The sequence below is a fragment of the Choloepus didactylus genome, chromosome 9 (genome assembly GCF_015220235.1).
Source record: "Choloepus didactylus isolate mChoDid1 chromosome 9, mChoDid1.pri, whole genome shotgun sequence".
Lineage (NCBI taxonomy): Eukaryota > Metazoa > Chordata > Mammalia > Pilosa > Megalonychidae > Choloepus > Choloepus didactylus.
This window is the reverse complement of record NC_051315.1, coordinates 101083087-101109347: the sequence shown is the minus strand read 5'-3', so window position 1 is coordinate 101109347 and position 26261 is coordinate 101083087. Positions and strand designations below refer to the sequence as shown.

Below are 26261 nucleotides of genomic sequence, written 5' to 3'. Positions count from 1 at the left end.
AAAATAGATTGGGGTGACAAATGCACAAATATATGATGCTACTGTAATCAGTTGATTGTACACCATGGATGATTGTATGGTATGTGAATATAACTCAATAAAACTGAATTAAAAAAGAAAAGTAAAGCTATTATAATCAGCAAAGATTTATTAACTATACCAGGGATGCCGTTAAGGGAATAGCACAACAGTTAGATGCTACTAGCCAAATGGCATGGGAAAACAAAGATCCTGGACATGATGTTAGCTGAAAAGGGAGGTGTCTGTGTTATGATTGGGGGAAACTGTTGCACATTCATCCCCAATAATACGGCACCCAATGGAACTATCACCAAGGCTTTACAAGGCTTAACAGCCTTATCTCAGGAACTAGCAGAAAATTCTGTCATTGACAACCCACTCACGGGGTGGTTGGAAAATTGGTTTGGGAAATGGAAAGGAATTGCAATGTCTGTTTTAACTTCCCTTATCATTTCAGCCAGTGTTCACAGCGGTTGGGTGTTGTGTTATCCCATGTGCCCAGGGGTTAGTTCAGAGATTCACTGAAACCGCCCTAACCAAGAATATCAGATCTATACCTCCCTCAAAGAGAAAGATCCCTGTGATGAGGAATGTGAAAAAGCTCTTAGCAAATTTGAGAAACTAGAATGTGAAAACTAAAATGAGTTTAAAAAGAAAGAGGGAATCTGTAAGAAAGGGTTAAGTTCAGCTTTCACATAAAGGCAACATGGGATAGGGAAAATGGAGACTCGGCAGCAGAACTGGCCTAATCTGGCTCCATGGTAAAGGGAAGGAAAGAGAGCCATGACGTAAGCCTAGAATCTGCGCCAGAACCTTATATGGGAAAAATAACCAGGGCTACTGGAATGTAAAGGAATATAGGGTATAATCAAAGGCGGGAACTCTCAGTGGGAAATTTAAACTAGTTAACTCTCTCTGATAGGCTGTATAATTCAAAATCTCAAAGGCAGGCTAGTTAGCTCTCTCAGATAGGCTATAAACTCTGGAGTACCAGCCAATGGGGAAACAGGGGAGGGACCTGCATATTAGGGGTAGGGTATAACTACTGCCATGCTCTTTTGTGTGGTGTGCCTGCCACATTTCTGGCTGTGTGTCCGTTCTTGCAAGATCGTGAATAAATTCTTTCCTTCTCCACAATCAGGTGAGCGTTATATTCCTTTTTGCTTGTTTCTCACACTTTTAAGGACATTTCATATTGGATTAAGGGCCTCATCTTAACTAATAACTTCATCAAAGATCGTGTTTACAAGTAAGTTCACATTCACAAGACCATAGGTTAGGACTTGAACATGGCTTTTTGGGGGATACAATTCAATTTGTAACACTAAGTAATCTGAAGAGGCATGGAAATTCACTAACATTTGCTTGGACTTAGAAGGATTTATCTTATTTAAAAAATTGTATTTTACTGCCTCCCTGAAAACAATAAAGTTCTTTATTCATGCATACATATATATTTTTCTGAAACAACAGTTGGAACTGTCAGTTCTTAAGTTTGCAATTTTTTAAATCAGTGAATGTTGTAGCATATATAATTACCAAAGTTAAAACTTGTCAATCTCTCCTAGATCATTTAAGCATGAAGTTTTCAAAATCATCAGCTTATTTATATTGCTATACAAATTAATATATTCTTAACCAAAGATAGCTTCCATTACACACAATTTAGGGTTTTTCTGGTTAATTAAACTTGGTTGGAAGCAAAACAAAAACAAAAGGTGTTTTTAGAATCATCCAAATGTTTATAATTTTCTGTGAATTTATGTACATGTACACACATGCACACACAGAGCAATTAGGGGAAATGTTGCTGTGTAGTAAAGAACTTAATCTTGTTCAAAAAGAGGTCTGGAACCGGGCCAAAGGTCAAAATGATTGTGTTTTAAAACTTCAACTTCCATGTGAGACCAAGGGAAGAGATGTCTATTTGGTTTAGGATCTATATTTTCTAAACAGTATAACTCTACAGTCGTTTTTTTCAAACACCACAATTACATGGAACTTTGAACAGGAAGTGAGATACGGTAGGTTAGTATAGGTTAGAGTGAAATAGTGACTCATCCCAATGTAATTTGGGCAGAGAATAAAAAATACATTTCAGGCCCCACCCTCCCCCTGAGGAGCCAGGGGAAAGTGCAGAAGTGTTGGACTTCCTCACCTGGACTGATGCTGATGTTGTCGCAAATATTAGGACTGGCGGTTTCATGTGCCGAGCCCTCTATCTTGGGGCTTGCCCTTATGAAGCTTGTTACTGCAAAGGAGAGGCTACACTTGCATATAATTGTGCCTAAGAGTCTCCCCAAGTACCTCTTTGTTGCTCAGATGTGGCCCTCTCTCTCTGAGCCACCTTGGCAGGTGAACTCACTGCTCTCCCCGCTAAGTGGGACCCGACTACCAAGGGTGCAAATCTCCCTGGCAACGCAGGATATGACTCCCAGGGATGAATCTGGACCCGGCATCATGGGATTGAGAATATCTTCTTGACCAAAAGTGGGATGCAAAATGAGATGAAATACTTTCAGTGGCTGAGAGATTTCAAATGGAGTCGAGAGGTCACTCTGGTGGACATTCTTATGTACTATATAGATAATACCTCTTAGGTTTTAATGTATTGGAATAGCTAGAAGTAAATAGCTGAAACTATCAAACTCCAACCCAGTAGTCTGGACTCCTGAAGACGACTGTATAACAATGTAGATTACAAGGAGTGAAAATGTGATTGTGAAAACCTTGTGGATCACACTCCCTTTATCTAGTGTATGGATGGATGAGTAGAAAAAGAGACAAAAACCAAATGAAAAACAGGGTGGGATGGGGGGGATGGTTTGGGTGTTCTTTTTTACTTTTATGTTTTATTCTGATTCTGATTCTTTCTGATATAAGAAAAATGTTCAGAAACAGACTGTGGTGATGAATGCGTAACTATATGATCGTACTGTGAACAGTTGACTGTACACCATGGATGATTTATGGTATGTGAATATATTTCAGTAAAACTGAATTTAAGAAAAGAAAAAAAAAAGAGGTCTGGTTCTTGCCCTTGGCTTCTGGAAGGTAAACTCTAAGCCTTTGGAATGTCATGCCTGATAGACATGTCTTTCTTTGCCTAAGGGCCTTGGGCCATCCAGATAGTAACAATGTGATTTGGGGTGAGTACTTTGAATATCAGCTCAAGCTCCTCAGGGGCTAGAAACTGAGATCAGTGAAGTGGACAGTCAACTGTGCCTATGTGATGGAGTTCCAATAAAGACTCAGAACACTGAGGTCTAGGTGAGCTTCCCTGTTTGGCAATACTCATTTGTTCCATGTTGTCATATGTTGGTGCTGGGAAAGCAACACTGTCCACAACTCCATGGGGACAAGACAACAGAAGTTCCACATTTGGAACTTTCCCTGAATCCTTCCCCATGTGCTTCTTCCCTTGGTAATTTTAATGCTACCCTGTAAAAAACTGTAACAGTGAGCATAACAGCTTTCAGTAACTTCTGTGAGTCCCAGCAAAGTACTGAACCTGAAGGTGGTTTGGGGAACCCTGGAACTTGAAATTGGTGTCTGTCTTAGTTTGCCAGAGCTGCTATCACAAATACCACACAATGGGTTGGCTTAAACAACAGGAATTCATTGGCTTATGGTTTTGAAGCTAGAAGAGGTCCAAAATCAAGATGGCAGTAGACCTGCTTTCTCCTCAAAGACTAAGCATTCTGTACTGGCTGCTGGCAATCCTTGAGGTTCCTCGGCTTTTATCACATGGCACTATCCTCTCCTTTCTAACTTCTGTGACTTCTAGGTCCTCTTCATAAGGCCTCCCATAATCCAGATTAAGATCCACACTCATTCAGTTGGGCCACACCCTAACTAAAAATAACGTCTTCATGAGTTTGTATTTATAACGGGCTCACCCACAGAATGTGGATTAAGAACATGTCTTTTCATGGGGTACATAATCTACCACAGGGTCAGAAGTGAGGGCATTCTTGTATAGACTATACTGTGCTATCTCTAACTTCTCAGTTGGCCAACACTGTCTCACAGTTGCAAAATCAAAATGAATTGAGGACCAAAATGACATAAAAAAGCCATGGGTTGACTTATTCCAAGAAACCCTCTATTCACTAGGCAGCTTCTACTATCAATATAGAGCAGAAAAGTATTGCTGAAATATTACTGTGGGTAACACACACTATGCTGATGAGCTAGAGCAAACAAAATCCTCCTACTGTGGCAGACAGAATGTGCCAGATGGTAGCTTCCGGACCTGTATTAGTCCTCAAAAAAATAGTATCCACCTTCCATTATAACCAAAGAGTGTGAGTCTCTAAGAGATGTCTCATTCAGCTTCTTCAGTATCACCTACAATTGCGTTCAGCTTTCAATAGATAGAGCAAAAGATCAGAGCCCACTGGTTGATAACCTATCCTCTGAAATTAGAGCAACACTTGGTGAAATTTCCACCATTTAGAGATGCACACAGGAAAATACAACAGGGCCTAAAAACAATGGTGGTGTAACAAGTCAAAACAGATGTTAATAAAGGAATCACTCAACAGAACACCAGGGTGTACCCTGTTGAGCAGGAGAGCTAGATTCTCCTAAGTAGTCATTCTTTAATGATATCATAGTTTGGCATTTTAAGTGATATTACTGGAGGGGATAACCATCAGGTGTGTAGGGCTGGAACTACCAGATGGGTTTCTCCAAGAGGAAGCAGCAAGTCTGAAGTAGAAATGCCCTTCAAATTCGATGTGGAAGAGTCTAGAAGAACCAACAGCAAATAAACTAAAGAATAATTCATTATACCTAGACATTCTTGAATAATCCTGAAGTTCAAGATGGGAAGGTAATATGTAAAAATGGTGGCAATTCCAGGAGTATGAATCTGGGTTCTTCCAGGAATATGCTCTGTCCCTAAGGTGACAATGTATACCCATGTATACAGTCACAACTCTGGTGCTACCTTACAGCATATTTTTGTGTACTGAACTAACTTAAACTTTTCTTTGCCTACTTATATTGTCTATTCTGATTTGTTGCATTTAACAGGACTTAAGTAGAAGAGGTTGGATTTTCCAAAATAATAATTTTCAAAACAGTAATGAATAAAGAACTTTTACTTTGACAAAGAAAACATTGTTTCAAATAGTCAACATAGCATTTAGATATAATCTTTATAAACTTCCATCTGGTTTAGGCTTCAACTTCTGGTCAAGATGGAGTAAAACGAACCAACCAACGCCCCCCTCCAAAAAAAGACAAAACATAAACAGTTTTCAAGAAACTGGACATCAGCCAGTAAAGCAGTGATCCTCAAAAGATGGAAAACAAACGAGGTGAGCCCTGCTTGTCCCAGATTACTGCTTGGGAAATTTATGGGCTAAAGCACAAGAAGGGGAAACTGAGGCAGAGCCTAACCAACTCCCTGAGTTGAGTTGGAGCTGAGAGCCTGGGGAGACTAAGGCAGCCATAGTTCACAGGGCAGAGTACCAAAGAGTACAGAGAACTCCAGAGATCTGAAGAGGATTCCCCCTAGAGTATCCAGCAAACGCATTGGTGTATTCATGTGAGCAAACTATTCAAGCCCAGGAAAAGAACCATCCCTAACTACAGTATTTCTTTTCACTTGCCGGTCATCCAAATTTAGAACACGTTAGTTCTTTGAATTGGGGTAAGTAGGAAAATATTTTAACAGGATACTAAAATTAAAGGGCAAAAAATATACTCCCACTTAATTAATCTCAATAAAAGGACTACTTTAATGTGGGAACTATTTCTACTCACAGGATAGCTATTCAGGGAATCTACTGCAGTGGCATATGGACACATTTATCAAGTACGTGCTGTTTTCAAGTAAAACCTTTTTGGTACTACCTTCATTTGGAAAAGAAATTCTACTTCTAAGAATATAAAAAAATTCTAACTTAAAACACCACTGAAAATTGTTTTTAATTCTGAACACTACTTACGCTGAGATTTAGCAAACTGTTGTCAAAGAGTAACTGAAGAGATATTTAGGGCTCAGGTAAATATTTGGGGGCCTGTTCTTTCTGAGTCCTGTAAAAGAGCTTCCTACTATTCTTAGGATCAGAATTGGAAGTCTGATAATCAAAAACTCTTCAAGGCCCTCAGCTGGCCACTGCTCATCACTGCAACTTCATTTTGGTCTATTCTTGAATCCAGCCATCTCCCAGCAGACACCTTCTGCCCTCAACCTCACTACCTCAGTTTCAAGTCACTTCCTGGGTAACTCCAGTAACTGGATAACCTCTTAGATCCTAAAATATAATACAGTGGCTTGTCTACCTCCCTAGGCTCTTGGGCTGTAGCTACCTAGGGTCAAGCAGCTTTCATGGCACCTTGCTCTTAACAGTGCTATGTCTTAAAGGTGAGAATTTATCAGGATAAAAATTTCCTCCTTTCTGTCACATTATTTTGGCACATGTGGAATTTTTAAATGCAAGAAGCAACAACAATCAACCAGGGCCACACAAATTCAAGAGAGTTAACTCCAAGGATGCATTAAAGTACATTTATGATAGTAAAATGTCTTCTTATAGCTTTATTTTCAATTTAACAAATCAGGAATAGAAATTAAAAAAAAAAAATCTTCTTTCAATAGGTGAAGACATCAGAAGCAATTCCTACGGCAGTAGCTGGTATTTTACTCTTATCTCACTCCAAGGCTTATTAGTCACAAGATACTTTACTTGGATCTCTGCCTCATCTTTTTTCTCTTTCCTTTCAGCCTAAGACATCAAAATACATATAGAACAGAAGGTTTCTTTTTGGCATGAACACAGTTCCTAATACCATCATGAAGACAATTCTTTGCGACCTCTTTTCCTTTATGTACTTATAATGAGCAGTTTCCAAAAGTTGCTAGGGTATTTGTTTTCTGAGTTTTAGTAATTATCCTTTTAAATTGATATACCCTAGTTAACATAACCACTCTTTCCTATTACTTATTTCCAGTGTTTTGCCATTACAGAAAGTAGTACATGTCTTTAAGTTTGCTTTCCTCTGAACATTTTTATTAAGTGATTGTTTACCCAAAGAATGATCAAATTTACAGTATATTATCACATTGTAGTTAGTATTACAAAGTAATCTGGACAACAAAACTACTCACATGCCCTAACATGGCCTAGAATGGACTGTAATAAACTTACCCAAACAGAAGTAACCACCCAGCCCAGGCTGATAACTTAGCTAAGCACCCTTTCTACAAGATACTCCCTAATCTTTTAAATGGCAATCTCTTATATCAATCAAATGACTCAACACATAGAAGAAACTTAAGTGCCTCTCATAGTAAACATAAAATGTTAACTATCGAAGATTCCCATTCTGTGGTTAAGAGAACAGATTTGAGGACCAGAATGCCTGGGTTTATATTCCAGCTGAGACTTGGCTAGACCATTTAAACATCCCTGATTTTTATAACAAGGCACCTATGTAAGCCACCCACACATAACCTGAATTATTGCAACAGCCTTCTAACTGGTCTCCCTGTTAGCTTTGTCATGCCTCTACGAATAGTTCCCTATCTTAAAGTTAAGACCAAAGTCCCACCTGATCTTAGCTAGCCCTACACTTTATCAGTTTTTAAGTTGACCCCCTCACTTCCACAGGCAAGCTTTATCTCAAGGCCTTTGCCTGGAAGGAACTCTACCCACCTAATTGTATGATTTGCTCACTTTTTTGTCACTCCTGAAATTTCACCTTAAGACTGAGTGCTTCTTTAAACACGCTGTATAAAAGCTATTCCCTATTTCCCCCTCTCTCTTCATCTTCCTCTACAGCATTTATCCCTACTTGACATACTACATACTTGCTTATTGTAGAACTCGCAAGTTTGACAGTTCCCTAAGTTTGTTTGCTTCTGTACACTTAGCACCTAGAAGAGAACTTGGCATACAGTAGGCATTCAAACATTTGTTGAATGATTTTTTGATGGGGATCTCAGTACAACTACAATTCATCAACTGGTTATTCATTTCTATTCCCTACCAAATCAAAATAAGATACAGAAACCTGGGAGGAATATGCACATCCAAATCTCATTTTCCTTTAGGTTCTAGTCATCTTTGGAATGTGAAAAAAATTGTCAAATAGAATTTTTAGTAACTACACCTTAACACGTGAGTACCAGGTTCCAGGCAATGCTGTAAGTTTCACATGGATTAGATTTTTATAAAATCATCCTAACAATCCAATGAAGTACCATTTTCCCTAGACAGAGGTCATCAAGTTTAGCTCCCATGTCCATACTCAACCATCACTAAGCTCTCTACAACGTTCTTAAATGTATCTCATGTTGCATAAAATTAACAGTGAGTACAGAAGGATCACCTATGTAACTCAGAAATACAGAGTTTCACGCTCAAACACTTGTCATTGATAGGGGGTTCACATTCAAACAATTTCCTCAAGATCCAAAGAGGAAAGTAAGAAACTGCACATGTTGAGTTCCACCCTAACCACCTTTATTTTTAACACTTCACTTACCACAATAAACTTAGAAGCTATGTATTATCCAATTCTACAAACTGTGGATATCAACAGAGCAGTTAATCAACTTTCTCCAGGCCAATCAGTTAGTAAACAGAACAACCCGAATTTTTACGTACCTCAAAGCCCTACTCTCTCTCTATATACACTATGCTCCCTCCCCGGGAACATGAAACTGAAGATCAAGGTAGGTAACTGCTTGCTTAAAAGAATGTTCTCAAAATGATTTTTTTTATAAGAAATTAATTTCCAACACAATCGACTTGGAGTGAGGTCGGGTGAATTCGCAGCGCCACGTACCTACGCATCCTCTTCTTCTGCCACTGAAAGAGAAAGCCAAACACACGCTGAGCCCAGCGAGGCCACCGCCCGAACCCCCGCCGCGCGCTGCCGCCCGCACCCGCGTGAGCCGCCCCCTCCTCCCTGCAGCCCTCACCTTCGCCCTCACGAGTCTAGGTGCCGCGAGCCCACAAGTTGCGTGTGACGACGAAACAAAATCAACTTCTGGCAGAGCAGGAAACAGCGCTAAGCGCGTGGGAGAAGTTTGTGGCGGAGAGCGCCGGAGAGCGCCTCGCCCCACCCAAGGCGAATTTAGCCAATTTAGCTGGGGAATTTAGGCCGGGGAAGGGTGGGACTCCCGTGGCTGCCGTATCAGAAAACCGAAAATACCGGAAGAATGGGAAAGCCGAAACAGCCATGATCGTTACTGGCGGAAGTGAACTACGGGTTTGAAACCCATTTCCGGGTTTAAGGAATAGGGTTATTTATTAGCCAAAGCCTAATTAATGCTCTGTCCAAAAGAGGAGGAGGAAGACAAAGAAAAGAGGGACTGGGCGCCACTGCCAGGCCAGGGCTTGGGCTTGTGCACCGAACTCCATCTCTCTTGGTTGTTAATTTCGTTGACAAATCCAAGGCTAAGAAGTAGATTCTCAGTTTATTTTAACTCATTATTTACAGTCTTCAAAAGTTCAAGGCAGTTCTCTCTTAAATAACATGTCAATAATATAAAACACAGCTGGAACCAAAGTAGAGAAATATGTACAATATAATACATTACATACTTTCAATATTGTTAATTGAATTTCTCATTAAAAGAGGCTATTATGATTTACAATGTCATTTCTATAGCTGAAATTAAACTGTCAGAAGACACAATGTACATTTTTTTAGAAAACCAATAAAGCAACATTAAAAAAACTGCTCATGACTGTAAATTTTATTTTTCTATAATACACTGCACCTGTGTTACCAAAAAAAAAAAAAAAAAGGCATTGCACTAGAGGGTTTGAATACTGCAAAAGTCATACGTATGTTAACACTTGAGAAATGAGTGGCCTGATCTTTCTCTACCAGGCTCACTCAAAACAGTTTTAACTCTGCTAGCTAAGCAAACTTTCTACATACAGATTACCTTCCTTGACAGTTTTATATAAACTCACTGTTAATGGGTAAAATGCCAAGAAGACACTGATACCACAAAAAAAAAAAATACAACTTTACTATTTACAACATTCAGTAAAAGACAAAGCTAGAAAACCATTCATTGGTGGATAAAGGAAAAAGATAGGACATCTTGTAGGAAATTTTGAATATAAATTTAAAGTATTCAATAGACTACAAAAGGGCTTGCAACAGTTAGTTCCCCTTATTTTTCTCAGACTTGGAAAAAAGTCAGTTCTTTTATTATTTTTTAAATAATTTTTTGATGACATCAAAAAGCTTCACATAAGATTTTTATACAAAGCAACATGTTCACATAAGTTTTCTTGTGCAACTATCAATTATTCTCAGGATTCATATTTTACTCTAAGGAAGAAAGTATTAGAATTTCTTCCTTATTTCTAACTTTTCAGCATTAATATTCTCCAGGCCTTGAAAGGGAATTGAGAGAGGGAAATACTCAGCCATTCATTCAATGCTTAACATCGAATAACACAATATTAGAAACATCTTATATGAATGCTAGTGGCCTAAACAAGAGCAGCAGAGGACGGAGATATAGTTCTACCACTCAAAACAAATAGTTAAATTTTGTATTTTCCCTTCATTAATACAGCCCAGACATTAGTTTTAAAAAGATAGATGGCCTTCACAAGGCAGCAACTATTGCTATAGAATATTTATATTGGAATTTTTTTTAATCACAAAATTACCTTAGAGATAGCAGTACTTTAAAAAACAGTTTTTTTCAAATCTAGGAAAATAAAATCAACATCACATATTACTGTCAGTAGCTCTTCTCGTGGAGCATTCCAGCTATGCACATGGTATTAGACTAAAAAAAAAAACCTGATTAGGGCTAGGGGAAGACACCTTCTACTTCTAGTTGAAGTCTACATGAGTAGAGGTACAGGAAATGGATGAGAAAAATAACTGAATATCCTGACAGAAAGAAAAGAACAGAGAAAGAAGTGTTTGCATTCAAAATCAGATGCAGAATCCATAGTACCTGGATACAAAAGGAGTTAATAATAACATATCTTTCACTTCTGTAAACTCCTTTACTAGTCTTTGACATCAAAACTAAAATCACCAGTGTTTTTTATGTCTTCAAAAGGCACATACACATGTTTTTTAAAAAGTACTTATCATCAGATCATTCATAAATCCCTGGTCAACTTGCTTCTAGTTAAAAAATAAACCAGGTTTCTAATAAGCACCAAATATCAAAGAAACGCTTTTATTCTCTAAAGCAAACTTTTAAAAAGTTTCCTATTTCATGTACCTATGGTCTGTGTAACTGGAATATATCCAGATTTCTTTTTCTTATTATATGAAAATTGAAAAATTAAATAGTGGAGAAATGTGATATTACAGAAAGACTGAAAAGGAATGGAATCCTTAAAACTTTATAAATCCCCAAATTATCCTTGTTATAGAAAGAAGTCAAGAGTAAATATTCTGGTTTACAATATTCTGGGTTAAACTCAAAGATGGTTTAATACTTCTGGTCACTTTTAAAAACAAACAACTCTGACCATTAAACAGGAAGTTCCTTATTAGGAGTAGCTTTATCTCTTAACATTTCTCAGTCGTCAGAAATGGCTGTTGGGTAGAAACTTTAAAAATGGGGATGTCCACACTGAAAAAAATTTTAATTTTATAGAAGCTATTTAAGTTGCTGGTTATATTGAAAGACATGTTACCTTTATAAAAAACAATGCTTCCTTTTCACCTGCTTTCTTCAATCAGGTATATTTTGTTTTTTAGACTAAAAAAAGTTCCTTCATTTATAATTCTCCCTTTGGGGATTTAGTGACTGCAGACTCATTTACTAATGTTTCTCCTCAAACTGGGAGGGAAAAACCTAGAATGTGAGCATATGCAGATAAGTACAGATTAACATATTAATTGCACAGTTGTAAACAAACTTAAAAAAAATAGCTCCAAAAGAGGTTTCAAGTTAATGGCTGTAGTCTCCTATCACAGACACAAACCTTTAAAAACATTAAAGGTACTCAAAAAACAAGGCAAACTGGGAGGACACAGAACCAGAACATGACAGGATTCCTAGTTAACTCAAATTCCTCAATAAAACAATAACAGATTGTGCCAACCTGTTTAACTGGCCATTAATGGAATAACTCAGAATTCTTTCAAGGCTTCAGAAATTCTGGTAATAAGTAATAGTAAATTGTTACATAAGAAACAAAAATCCAATTCACCAGCTTTACAAATGCTTTCAAATTGAAGAATGTGTCAAACGTGATGCCAGCAGTCACTATCTATGAAATATTAATCTTTTCTTAATGCAATTAGGTTAACAAATATGACAATCCATCTTTTCACCCTATCTACTCATCTCTAACAATACCTTTATCTTTTAGCCCTTTGAAATGTGTCTCTATACTTAAGCTTAAGTGAAAAAATGATCATGCAACTTCCCAGCCTACAGATAGCTAGTTCGCAGGTATCAAAAACCAAAGTACAAATCCATGCAGTTTTTATCCTTCAATTATGGAAGCCTAAACAGCCACGGAAATCAGAGGCCTTTGCATCCACTGGTGAATGTGATGAAGAAATAAAACCTGTAGACTATTTTTGGTCCTTTGTTCCAGCCCCTTTTTCTTTATAGTTCATTTCAAAATATGTGCTTATTTCAGCAATTTAAACCCAAACCTGTCCAGTGGTCTGGTACCATCAGAAAATACTTGTCCATAGCTTCACAAAATCTAGTCCTATACAACTCTGGTGAGACCACAGTTGGCATTTTACCTATGATTATGAAAGAGAAAAAGGAAAAGAAAGCTGTTAATATAATTTGCAACTGACTTCCACTATGTTCCTTCACATAAACTACTATAAGGAAAAAAAAAGTGAGCACACGGGGTGTCTGTTGTGCTACCTAATATGGGACAGAGTATTACTAGTAGGAGTTCCCATTAAAAAAGACTGGCTCTTGCCTAGAGGTGAGAAATGTCTAAAAGCACAAATGAGGCTGGCTGTGCTTAGAGAACTTAGATTTTTTTTTTTAATATTCATTTTATTGAGATATATTCACATACCACACAGTCATACAAATCGTACATTCAATTATGCACAGTACCATTACATAGTTGTACATTCATCACCAAAATCAATCCCTGACACCTTGATTACCACACACACAAAAATAACAAGAATAATAATTAAAGTGAAAAAGAACAATTAAAGTAAAAAAGAACACTGGGTGCCTTTGTCTGTTTGTTTGTTTGTTTCCTTCCCCTATCTTTCTACTCATCCATCCATAAACTAGACAAAGGGGAGTGTGGTCCTTATGGCTTTCCCAATCCCACTGTCACCCTTCATAAGCTACATTTTTATACAATTGTCTTCAAGATTCATGGGTTCTGGGGTTATAGTTTGATAGTTTCAGGTATCTACCACCAGCTACCACAATTAGATTTCTTTTTAAAGTGTTAAAGACAACCCCTTATTTAGAACTTCCGGCTTTCTTTTCTTTCTTCCTTTCTTGTTTTTTTTTTTTTTTTTTTTTTAATTAACTTTTTACTTTAAACCTCTGGCATGTTAACACAAATTTAAACCCACCTACACAATTCCCTTTATTATTTGGTCATTTAGGAAATAACAGTGAGATCAGATAACCACTTATTTTTCAAAATATAAAAAAATCAGTATCCATTTTTAAAATGTTAACTGATAAAGACAAGATAGGAACAGTTTAAAGATAAACAAAATGAAAATTTGGCTCACCTTGTCCTCCTAAAATTCCCGTTGATTTTACAACCATTTCAAGCTTTTTGTCCCATGTAAATGTTCGAATATAATCTGTTGGGGGACAAAAATTAGCAGTAAAGCTATGTTAATAAAAATAACTAAATGATAATAATAATTACTGTCACTACTACTTTTACTAGTTACTTTTACCAGTTGTGGTGGTTTGGCACTGCATGTGCCCCAGAAAATCATGTTCTTAAAGCTAATCCATTCCTGTAGGTGTAAACCTATTGTAAAGAGGACCTTTTGATGAAGTTACTTCAGTTAACCAGGGTGGGTCTTAATCCTTTTACTGGAGTACTTTATAAGAGAATGAAATTCAGACAAAGAGAGAGAAACCCATGAAAGCAAGAAGCTGAAAGCAATGAAACCAGGAAGAGAAAGGAGAGACCAACAGAGGCCAACAGGTGCCTTGTCATGTGGCATAGGAACCAAGAATCACTGGCAACTTTCACCTTGATGTTAACTTGATTTGGACATTTTTCTCAGCCTCAAAACTATAAACTAATAAATTCTCATCATTTAAAACCAATGCATTTCATGGTATCTGCTGTAGCCTAGCAAACTGAAACACTAATTAACTTGTACTAACTCCTGACAATGTGTCAGGAGCTGTTCTAAGGGTTTTACCCATATTAATTCATTTAATTTTCACAATAACCTTACACGGCCTCATTTATAAATGGCTTTACGAATTCAGGTTATTTTGGGTGAAGATAATGAAAATAGAAATGAAGAAACTGAATAGAAGGGACCAGAATTTGCAAACCATTACCTTTAAATTTCAAATGAAAGTTTGTGGAGAAATTCAATAAGCTTTTAATAGACCAGGATTAGTATAATCTTCAAAATTTTATTCTAGCTTCAATCATGAAATAGAAAAAGGGACACTTATGGACTTACCTATAATTCCAACTACCAGCTCATTGCTGGTATCATCTCGACCAACCAGCAAAGAATAATCTATAATGAGATGGCTAGAAAGGAAATGAGAGTCACTATGGATTGATGCTCTCAGCACAGCTTTGGAATGGGAACGAATATAGAGAGGGTTGTCTCGAACCATCTTTAAAAGATTTTCATCCAGCAAGACTACATCACAACTCTCCTTCCCGGTATCAGTCTTCACATTCCGATTCCTAAGTGAACCCTTCAAATCAAAAACCTAGCAGAAAGAAAATGTTTTGAAATGTATGTATGATTTGCTACAGAAGATTATTACATGAAATTAAGTAAAAGAGAAAGATTCCTGACAGTCATTACCATTACATTCATTATTTAATTGTATAACTTAATTATAATTTTATAGCTTAAATCATTAAATAAATATTTAAAAATACATGATGATATAATTGTGTCATATGAAATAAAGCCCTAGGTATTCAATGGCTGAAACATTTCAGAAATATACTGGCCAATTTAATTAACGTTAAGAGATACTGTAACAACCCTAAGAGTAAAATTCAATCAGAAAGCAGTTTAAAAAAGAGATGCAAATAGTCTTAAGAAATAAAGTTTTGGTAATCAAACTCTGTGTAATTACTTTATGGCAATGCAGAAGCAACAGACTATCTCTAGGAACACATGGGCAGCAGGAAATGTAATGGGAATTGGGTTGGGAGACTTGGGTACTACACCAGTGTGACCTGAAGTGTATTCCATTGACCACAACTGGTTGGTTTTCTCCTGGCTCATGATGATGCAAGGAGCAAATGACAGAACATAAATTAACCACATCACTAATCACATTTATTTAGTTCAGCTGACATTTTTCCCATAGCAAGACATTCTCAATAAAGGAAGCAATGCGTTGAATTATATTCTAGCACAAACTCCTTATCTCATCACGGACTGGAAACAGTTCAAGAACCAGCACTTTCAAGAGTACTGCTCTAGAATATAGACCAAGCTAAGTTCAGGACATAGCAGTGTGACTTTGACATAGTGCTTAATTTCTCTGGGCCTCCGTTTCTTCATATTCAATACTGAGACGGTGGAATTAGATCTGCCTTCTTATCCTACAATGCTGTGCTTCTAGGATATTTGGGTAGGTTAAATTTTAGGACCAGTCTATAACATTATTCCTCTTTATTTTTCCTCCAATAATAAATTCTTTCTTTGACAAGTCAAAAGTTAAACTTGGCCTAGCAACCAAAATTAAATATTTACTATCAAATAAGACATTACTCTCTGATTCACTAAATTCAGGAATTAAAAGTACAAAGTGTTCTAGTAACTAAATGCTTCACATAGTCCAATATCCTTACCTGTGCCATCTTTCTCCCATAGAAAAGATTTTCCATGACAAGCAGATCTAACTTCTTTTCAGTGTTGTTCTGAGAATTCTTGTAACCAATTCTGTAAACTCCAAGAATTTTAGCCAATGTAGTAGGCCTCTGATCAAAAAAAAAGATCAAAGTAAACTCTTTACCAAAAAGGTTTATCTGTAATTTAATACCAGTACTTGTATTATCCATGTAATAACCAAACATGATTTTCTACTGATCTGACCAGTCAGACTCAAACCCCTATAAACTCAGGAGTGAGTACAGCAAGAATTCCAATAAAAAATGTTAGATCAGTAACATTCTCCCAAGGAATAATCCTTCACAATTTCTCAAATTCACAAATTTTATTTTGACACATAATTTTCCCAGTAACACACAATAAACATAACTAAAAAAAAAAATTAAGCGACTCCTTCATACTCTTATTGAAGGTCACAGCACAATGATAACTAGGCAAACCTTGGACACTGGCTCTCTCTCTTTTTCCCTAGGAGATTCATCCTCTCATTTCTTGGCAGATGTTTCAAATTTCTATCTTAGCAAAATTACAAATTAATAAATGTATGACTAATTTCACCTAGCCTTAATGTCTTTAGTTGACTTTTATATACTAATTAAAAGCAACTTGCTCAAGACTATTTGGTACCTCACTGGCAAAACAGTTTCAAACCACTGCATTTTATAACACCCTCAATAGCATAAGAGAGAGCTAGTCATGTCCTGTTCACACCTGACCAGGGGAAAATGCGCCGTTAGGACTGACCCTCAGGATATGAAAAGGATATAAAAAGGCCCAGGAAACCCAGATTATAGACCAAGGTTTTAGATTTCTACCTTCTGTTGAACAGCATTTGTAATATAATTGAAGTAGTGTGGTGCAAAGTCAAGGAAAGACTGGACTTCCAGACGAGGCATTTGCTTCAAAATGAATCTATCATCTAAAAGACAGAAATTTTATGTTTTTATTCAATCATAATATATACTTAGGTAATCTATAATAAATCATTCCAGAGATCCCAAATGATTTGCTTGGTTCAAGTTTCTAAAAGGATATTTTCTGAAGTCACAAAGAAGATCTTGATCAGAACACAATTCTCACATAACTGAAGGCCAAAAGGAATTCTGAGAATTTATACAGTTAAGAATTCTCTATTTTTGACAGTATTACACCTAAATTCATAGCTAGATGATAATTTACTTTTGAAAACTATTAAATAAAAATTTATAAACTTCTTTTTTCCCAATCCAGTAAGTCACAAAGTTCACTTTTAATGGTTATAGAAAATGGAATGTGAAGTAAAAATGGTCATGATCATCTGTAAACCGCTGTAGGCTAAGAAAATTCAGGTTAAATATTGCTATTTTAATCTTTTCTACTATCATCAGATCTGAGAAACCCCTTTTAATTTTCTATAAGTTCTGTTACCATTTACATTTGCAAAACTCAGGACTAGACAGAGTTTAGTAAGAACTTGATTAATGCCTGTGTCTACATATATCATATACACGTACATTCTTTTAAATATGTTATTACATACTCTAAAGCATAAAAAGAAAAATGAAAAACTATGACAACTGACAATACCATACTATACCTCAATTCAGGTGATTCATAAATTACCTGAGGGAGAAAAATGGATACTACTTCATTCATAAATGATTAAAAAGACTTACCTTCTGTAGCATAGAAAGCAGCTCCTGATTTGCCTCCTCGGGCCTGCCAGGGTGATGAATGGGAAAGGGAACGAATGAAATCTTCTTCACTGCTGCCCAGAATCACTTCACGCATCTTATGAAACTCTCCCGCATAGTATAGCCGACAGTAAAACTTGGCATTAGCATCCGAAAATTCTAGAGGAAAAAAAAAAAAAAAAGCTTTTATAGATCAGAAATATCTCTTCTTCCCCCTCACCCCCAAAATGCAACCCTCTGTTTTCCCCATGATAGCATTTTCCATATTATGTCTACATTTCCTATTTAAATATCAAAATTCGGTTAAAGTGATCTTCAGGGAGGATAAAGGAGTAGCTTATGACCATCCTTACATACGTTCAGAAAAATCAAATGTAAAGTAAGACTCAGTTCTAATTTTATACTATTTTAATTTCATCATTATATTTTTAAAGTAATTCTTGAATAAATTATCTTAAAAAATTACAGTACATGTACCCTGTAGATGATTGTAGTTTATGTGAATATAACAATAAAACTGAATTTAAAAAAAATTACAGTACATATTATTCTAGATGATAATTTTTGGCACACACATTCTAGATGCCTTATAATGATTATATAATAAGTAAATAAATACTTTAAAATTAGAAATTAAATCAAACTATAATATATGAAGTTATATATTAAACTAAATTTTAAATTAATTTTATAAATGAAATAAATTTATTTATAAATTAAACAATTTATCATTTATAAACTTATTATTTATAAACTAAATTATAAATTAAATAAATCACAGTTGTAATATTCATTTCAAGAAAGGGATAATCTAGAATGAAGCTAGAATACTTGGAAAATATTAGAGCTTGCTCAAGATAGTCCTTGTCCCCAAATCAACAATATATTATTTCATACTTACGAAGTTCTATGTGAGGATTTATGAGTTGTTTCTTTTGTGTGTCTCCTCCATCAGCCTCATCTAAAAGGTTTAATATCATTAGTAAAGTATTAGTAAAATATCATTTTGCTTTTTCTTTTTTTCCTAATATAATGACAAAATTAACAAATCAGCAAGTAAAATATATCGGACAAGTCACTATCAAGCAATCGTTAGATATACAACTAAACTGTGTAAACTGTGCAACAAAAATGTATGTTAACTTTTGAAAGTTCAATTTTTAGACTTAAAAAAAATGGAGAATTCAGGTTGAAGAAGAATTGTTCTTACATTTAGGTTATTTTTATGATAATAACATACTAACTCAGACCTTACACGAATATACTAAGATATACATATAATATACAAAATATTCTAGTCTACTTCAGAGCTACTTTTTGTATTTAACTGATTTGTCTAGCAAACCTTCTGCCAGATATACTTTGTTTAATTATGGAAGATTTAGAAACAATTTGAATATCTAAAAGAACAAGTTATCCCCTAATTTTCACATTTTCAAAACATTTTTTTTTAAAGTACAAGTGCCTTCTAAAGATCTCACTATATGTACCTATAGCTCAAGAGCAAACTACAGAATACCGACATTATAATTACTAATGAAAATTTATTCTACAGTTGCTATTTTTTAAGCAGATTTCATGATATAACCCAAGAGTTGCCACCTATTTGTATAAAGGATTAGATAGTGAATATTTTACTCTGTTGCATCTACTCAACTTGCCAATGTAACAACCAAACAGCCAAACAATGAGTAAATGAATAGAGGTATCTGTGTTCCACTAAAACTTTATATATCAAAACAGGCCAGCATAGTTTACCAACTCCTGGTCTAACCCAACACCCCAAACACAATCAGGTAGACATTTTTTAGATATCAAAATAAGGGTGGCCATCAACAGACTTGACTTTAATAGGGACTAGAAAGGGAAGGAAACTGAGAGGGGTGATGGAATGAAAACATTTTCATGTATTCCGTGAGTTATATACTGAGATAGATGTTTTATATGTATGATGTTTCATAGTCCTTAACAAACCTCTGAAGACATTATTTTTGTCACTTTATAGCTAAGGAAACTAACCATTTCTGATTCTTTCATAAAGTAATAGCAATGAAATCTGAAACCAGTTGGACTCTTCCCATCCTTTTTCTACTCTTACACAATGAAGAGAAGGAAGGCCCTGGGTTTAGCAGTAAGAATTATCTACTTAAGGCTACACGGAGTATACACATCTAAAATAAATAAATCAAAGCCTAGAGTAAGTACATTTGGTCTCCTTTAACACACCTTGAGGTTCAATGCCTTGATTCTCCGTCCCCTCCTTGCCAGTCTGCCCAACCTGGTAGTAAGCACTATCTGCTCCACGTAAGGTCTCTCTCTTCTGGGAAGAGAGATCAGGGCTTTTCCCTGCTGTCCCTCGGAAGAAGGACAACACGCCAGAAGCCTTTTTGGCTAAAAATAAGAGGTAACATATTAATTTTTTAAGTACAGGTCACTGCAGGTAGAAAAATTAAAAATTTTAACTCATTTCTTTGTTGGCAGTAACCTTTATATGAGGGCAATAAATCTGAATAATACTGATGCTTCCATTTACATAGATTGTTACTCCACATATGATCTGCTTTTTTTAAGCAGTCAAGTGCCCTTATTAACAGAAACACAGAAAGAGAGCAATGCTCAGATAGTTGAACATCAAAATGGGAGAAATTATAAAAAAGCTTTTCAAAAATACCTTTCAAAGGCAATCATACTAATCTTAAGCAACAAGATTAAGTTAGGGCTGAGGTCTTAAAATATTACAATATAGTTAATTAAATGAACACAAAACAATTTTACAAGCTATGAGAATTCAGAGTTAAAGGTAACATCTTCACATTGTGTTCCTATATTTTAACATTGTAAAATATGAGATTTCATTTTTAGCCTCTTTCAAAAAGTAAACAGTATAAAATGACCGAGAATATTACTAAAGTTTGCTCTATACTTTTATTCTTAGCTTTGAGCTTCATCAAATCATTAGTATGTATGAATCTAACCTTATATCATTTACCATTTATAAAATCCACAGAAAATGTCAATCATAAAGTACTCACTTAGGGTGGCAGGTACCACTATTACCTCCTTAATATTGACTGCCCCCTTGTTTATTACTAAGAGAACTCCAATATGTTGGGAAAGAAATATGTAGATTCTCAATACAAATAAGCCAACCAGGGCAGTGCTGCTTACTACTTTCTTAGTCTCCTGTGCAGGTAGGGGTAGCCCCGAGACTCTCAGTTATGAACAATGAGACTTAAGGAGAAGCCTCTGTTTTCCTAATGAAAAGAAACAGCTGCAGCTTGCACCTACCTTCTTCCTAACTCAACTGCAGACATTAAATGGAAGATTTATGACCGCAAGAAAAATAAATCAAGAGAATCATAAATTATCCCGATATCATCATGACATTGTTACTCCATGTCCCACCTTCAGATGTTGCTATTTTTAGAAACATGAATTGAATTAGAAACATAAATACTTAGCTGAGCTTTCTAATACTTGTAGCTGAATGTATTACTAACTGACAAAGTCAGAGAGACCCAACTTGAAACTGCACCTCTACCACTAACTGCATAATCTTCAACAGATTACTTAATCTTTCTAAGTCTCAACTTCCTTATCTAAAAAATGAGGATATGCCACATAACACTTATGTGGTTATCATGGGGATTAAAGGAGAAATGCACAAAAGTTCTTTCTACAATACCAAAAACGCTGTAAAAATGGGAGAAAAATTTAGTTGCTGTTGCTTTTTAGGTTGTACACTTTAAACTGAAAGCTCTGGGAAAGTAGATTTTGTTTCTTCATAAACCAAGGAGCTTCTAGTACTTTGAAATTTAATAAGAACTTGAACTTACACTTAAGATAAGGATTGAAGAAAAGCAGAACATATAAAAGAAGATATATAAAAATGTTTAAATCCACATTAAATTTCAAAAGACAAGAAATAATAAATCCTTGCCCAACAGCATTTCTTATTTAATGTGTTTCCTCCTTCAAATCACAACTACAAATAAAACTAATTATAAGTACTTCTCCATTTGTAAACTTACTTGGTTGAGGTTCTGCTTCTGCTGTACGGTTTGTCTGCCCTCCACTAATCTCAGGTAATCTAATAGGGCTGCTACTCTTTGGTCTGCTGTCTAAAGTACTAAAATGAAAAACAAAGGGAAAGTTGGCTTATGTTATTCAAATGGAAAATACTAAGTACTCTGATTCCCACTACTCTCTTCTCCACCTAATCCCACCCAGAGTATCAGAAATCTGATTCATAATTTTATAAACACAAGTTAGACCACAGAACAAAAAGTCTTGAAATGTCTACTGGACTTAAGGTCAAATGTAAAAACTATAATGTATGAAAGCACAGGTTTTATAATATTGTCCATTACAATTAAATTAGCACCTATGAGCCAAACAACTACAGAAAATATCAATTTCATGTTTCTCATGCTGGTCACCATAATGAAATACAGTTCAGATTAAATTTTATCTTTTTAGTTGGCAAATGTATTTCACTAAGAATCATAATGAGCCTATGACAATTTTGAATGTTTAAAATACTCAACACGCTAAAAGGATGCCTTGGAGGTGGCTTTATGGTTTGCTTTTTAAAAAAAAAAACTATTAAGATCTTTATTATAGACAATTCACAAAGTCAAGCAGTTGCTTATTAATTTCATGAGTTACTATTTTTTAAATGAAAACAGAATCAAAAAATGTTGAAAGCTTAAATCTGAGATACATACTGAGCAGCTATGACATTTATCAGAAAAGTGTATCATAAGGGACTGTTTAAAGTCTTTTGCTATATGTGAATTTTGTTGTTATCAATTATTGGCTGAAATATGAGTACCATTATCAGGACTCTAGGATTTTTCATTCTTATGATATGCTATAATTAAACTGAGGCATAACCATTTAAAAAAGGATGACAAAATTGAATTGAAATAGGTTCCACTCAATCATGCATCACCTATTTGTTTGAAGCCCTTCTTCGGCACTGTTCCGCAGAGTCGCTTTGGACAATTCCTCTAAGGCATTTCGGTATTCTTTACAACTTGGGGTGAAAATAGGTAGAAAAATGTTAAACATTGAGCTTTTCTTTAAAAATAAATCATATGCTTTAGAATAAGCTTTGAATTATAGAAAAACAGTCATTATCAAGAAGTGTCCACATACAATGGAATACTATTCAGCCATTTACAAAGCAAAGAAGTTTGATACATGCTACAACATGAACTCTGAAAACATTATGCTAAGTGACATAAACTAGACACAAAAGGGCAAACGTTGTATGATTCCACTTATATGCAATAACTAGAATAAGAAAAATTATAGAGACAGAAAGTAGATTAGAGGTTATCAGAGGCTGTGGTGGGGGAGGATAAGGAGTTATTGCTTAAAAATACGAGTTTCTGTTTTGGGTAATGAAAAAAGTTTTGGTAATAGATAGTGAACAGCCCTCACCTGGGGGTAGGAGACCGGGCAGTAGCTTTTGAGCTTGAACTGCCTACGTGTGAACAAATTAAAAATTCTTTTAACACCCGAGTCCCAGCCTGTCCATGAGGAGCAGTTCAGGGTCCGCCCGCAGCTGGCGAAGCTGGAGAGGCTGGCTGGGGCCAAGAGGCCTCTCCAGGATGCTGAGGGTGGAAAGGCCGCCTGCTTGTGCAGAGCCGGTGTGTAGAAAGTTAACTGCTAACCTGTCATCCTTGCCCTCTCTTACTGTCTTCACAAGGGCTTAGCAATTCACAGAACTCTCACTCCTTTCTTTCCTTCCACCTGTGTTTTCTGCTTCTGAGATAAGAACCATTTGTGTAACACCAATACTTAATTTAAGAAAGACATGCATTATGTGGTTGTAATCAAACCTTTCAGAAGACCTACTTACATCTTTAATGTGGAAAAGATTAAGAACAAAACTATTTCACCTGAAACTTCTGGGCATTACAGTTGACTTTTAAATGTTAAGAATGATATTCCAAACACTTAACACATGCAGCTATATGACAGAAAGTAAATCTAGGGATATGGTATTTTGTGAATGATCCTTTAAATAAAAGAAAACCTTAAATAATAAAAAAAAAATAGTGAAGACGGTTGGAAAACATTGTGAATGTAATTAATACCACTGAATTTACACTTAAAAATGGTTATAAAGGCAAATTTTGTTATAGGTTACCACAATAAAAATATACTAAAAAAAAAGTGTCCATAATTAGACTAACACATATGGGTTAACTAATACAGGTCATCAAGTAGAAGCTTCTTGAGAAAAACCAATGCATTCACACAGAGAATAACACAAAATATGATCCACAGACACACCAACTAGTATCATCATCCTAAAAAATGATCACAAATGCTTATTAACATTTAGATCAAATGCTCTCAGGGGTTGAACAGGTAATTTGAAAGTATGACACTTAAGGGTTTAGAGCAATAGAGTGGAAAGGAACTTGAGAGTGCTTTCCCACATTAAGGTACTAAACTTTAAGGAAAATAAAAGAAAATTCTTTTAATATTGCATTGGCCAAAAAAAAAAAAAAAAAAAAAAATCATTCAACTCCTGGATCAGCAGTCTGGGAGGACTGATTTTGATAAATCAGATATCAAGGAACATGAGAGCCATCTTAGGGGGTATTATTTTTCAAAAACATTGAAAAAAAAGGTAACCTGAACTAGAATAATTGCTCCACAATAGCATAAAAGATATTTTTTATTTGGTTGACTTTCCTAGCTTTCTTATCTAGTAATGTAGTACGACTAATCAATAAATTGAAAAGCAAATACTATTTTCCTAAAGGCCAAAAGGCAAAGATGAAAATTTAAATGGCATCTTATAAAGGAAAAAATTCCTCATTACACTATCAGTAAACTCTAAATGCTATAAAGGCAGCATATAACCTATCTTGTTTATTCCTAGATATCCAATATATAGTATACCACATAATAGACACTAAATATTTGTTGACTAAATGGACTCCTTGCAACCAGTATTCTAAAAATAAAAATAAAAAATTGTAAATGCCTTCCAAAGGAAAAAAAATTTTTTAATTAAACATCTTAGATTATATGTAAATTAAGTTCAACCCCTGCCAAGATAACTTTGAGATTAAAATTCTTAGTATTAGCAGTTCTTTTAGACATGCTATCTCAATCTTTTTAAAGTGGGATGCCTCTTTAAGGCATGTAACAGTAGGCATGTACATTAAAAAGTCAAAAATGTCTATGGGTTGAGGCATAGAAGTGGCATTATTCTAAGTAGGAAAATTTTACCTGATAAGTGTGAGAAAGCAGGAAGGAGATACAAAGTACAAAATAGCTACTGAGATGACAGAAAGCAAATATAAGTGGTATTCTATCAATAAGTAAGTAGAAGCAAGCTATAAAGTTTGTAGACACAATAGATACATATTATAATAGAATAGTTAAAGGGTTCAAGAATTACTAAATAACTTGTGTAGGAAATTTCACTACTAGAAGCTTAAAATCATCCTGCACCCCATTGCTTGGGGAAAGACAAGGTTTTTTTTTTTCCAACACAAGAGAACTGGCTATCATGCCTAAAGTATATTTATTTTATTTATATTTAATCTTTTTGTTTTACCCTATGTGGGAAAGATCCCAAAAATATGATGATGAATAAACATGCATAAAATAGACAGACATAAGCATAAGTTAAAAAAAGACCTATGAGATGAGCCTGGCCCTGGCATCATGGGACTGACAATGCCTTCTTGACCAAAAGGGGGAGAAGAAATGTAACAAAATAAGGTTTTAGTGGCTAAGAGATTTCAAATAGAGTTGACAGGTCATTCTAGAAGTTATTCTTAAGCAAGCTTCAGCCAGATATTACAAATTGCCACAGTATGTCAAGCCCCACCAACAGTATTCCTGAAAACCTTAAAGAAAACCCAGGGCTCTATCTAAGACTCCACAGAAGTTTTACTTATTAAATTCATTTTCCAGAAACTTACAACCTCTGGATTGTTCCTATGCCAGATAAGCCCTGAAACTTAAGAGTTACCAGTCTCTCCCAGAACATCAACCAGTTGCATTCTCCTACCCCAAAATGTCAATACCCCTTTTCAACATGTAGAAGTTAGAGGGGTCATTGCCCAAATATCCCTGAAGACTGAGGAAATGATCAAACGAGAGGGAGGAACTGTAACAGAGAAGTTAGGATTTAACAAATGATTATGACTACTGAATATATAGATATTTCTTTTTAGTTTCTAGTGTATTAGAACAGCCAGAAGGAAATACCTGAAATTGTGGAACTGTAACCCATATTATACTTTGAAATTTGCTCTATAACTACCTGTTAAACCGTATTTTGAAATTTATCACTTTTCAATTGTGTTATATATCACAATTAAAAATGTTTAAAAAAAAGACCCATGAGTAATACCTGAGAGCAAAAGCAATGATGGAGCTAGGTTCCTTCTCACAGACTGCAATGGGCACCCGTTCATGTTCATACATTAAGTAGTGCTTATCCGGATCACTGTTTAAAATTTAAAAATACATACATACATATGAACAAATTAGCAGAAA

At 35.4% G+C, this 26261-nt stretch overlaps 1 protein-coding gene across 14 annotated transcripts in view; it reads right to left on the bottom strand.

Moving 5' to 3' along the window:
• PIKFYVE (phosphoinositide kinase, FYVE-type zinc finger containing) overlaps positions 1 to 26261 on the bottom strand; it is a 115045-nt gene that overhangs the window by 14349 nt on the left and 74435 nt on the right. For 9 of the 14 annotated variants that reach the window (XM_037848493.1, XM_037848491.1, XM_037848490.1 and 6 more), the window contains 13 exons: positions 26116 to 26211; positions 22678 to 22761; positions 21755 to 21852; positions 19950 to 20114; positions 18625 to 18684; positions 17706 to 17882; positions 16866 to 16969; positions 16011 to 16139; positions 14647 to 14908; positions 13720 to 13794; positions 8963 to 12741; positions 8646 to 8849; positions 6545 to 6761 (listed from right to left, as the gene is read on the bottom strand). In XM_037848493.1, coding sequence (XP_037704421.1) covers positions 12626 to 12741; positions 13720 to 13794; positions 14647 to 14908; positions 16011 to 16139; positions 16866 to 16969; positions 17706 to 17882; positions 18625 to 18684; positions 19950 to 20114; positions 21755 to 21852; positions 22678 to 22761; positions 26116 to 26211 — 1366 coding nt within the window. In that variant the 3' untranslated portion in view covers positions 6545 to 6761; positions 8646 to 8849; positions 8963 to 12625. Of the gene's footprint in view, positions 1 to 6544; positions 6762 to 8645; positions 8850 to 8962; positions 12742 to 13719; positions 13795 to 14646; positions 14909 to 16010; positions 16140 to 16865; positions 16970 to 17705; positions 17883 to 18624; positions 18685 to 19949; positions 20115 to 21754; positions 21853 to 22677; positions 22762 to 26115; positions 26212 to 26261 lie in introns of those variants that run through there. The other 5 variants (XM_037848495.1, XM_037848496.1, XM_037848497.1 and 2 more) reach the window with 5 other exon arrangements.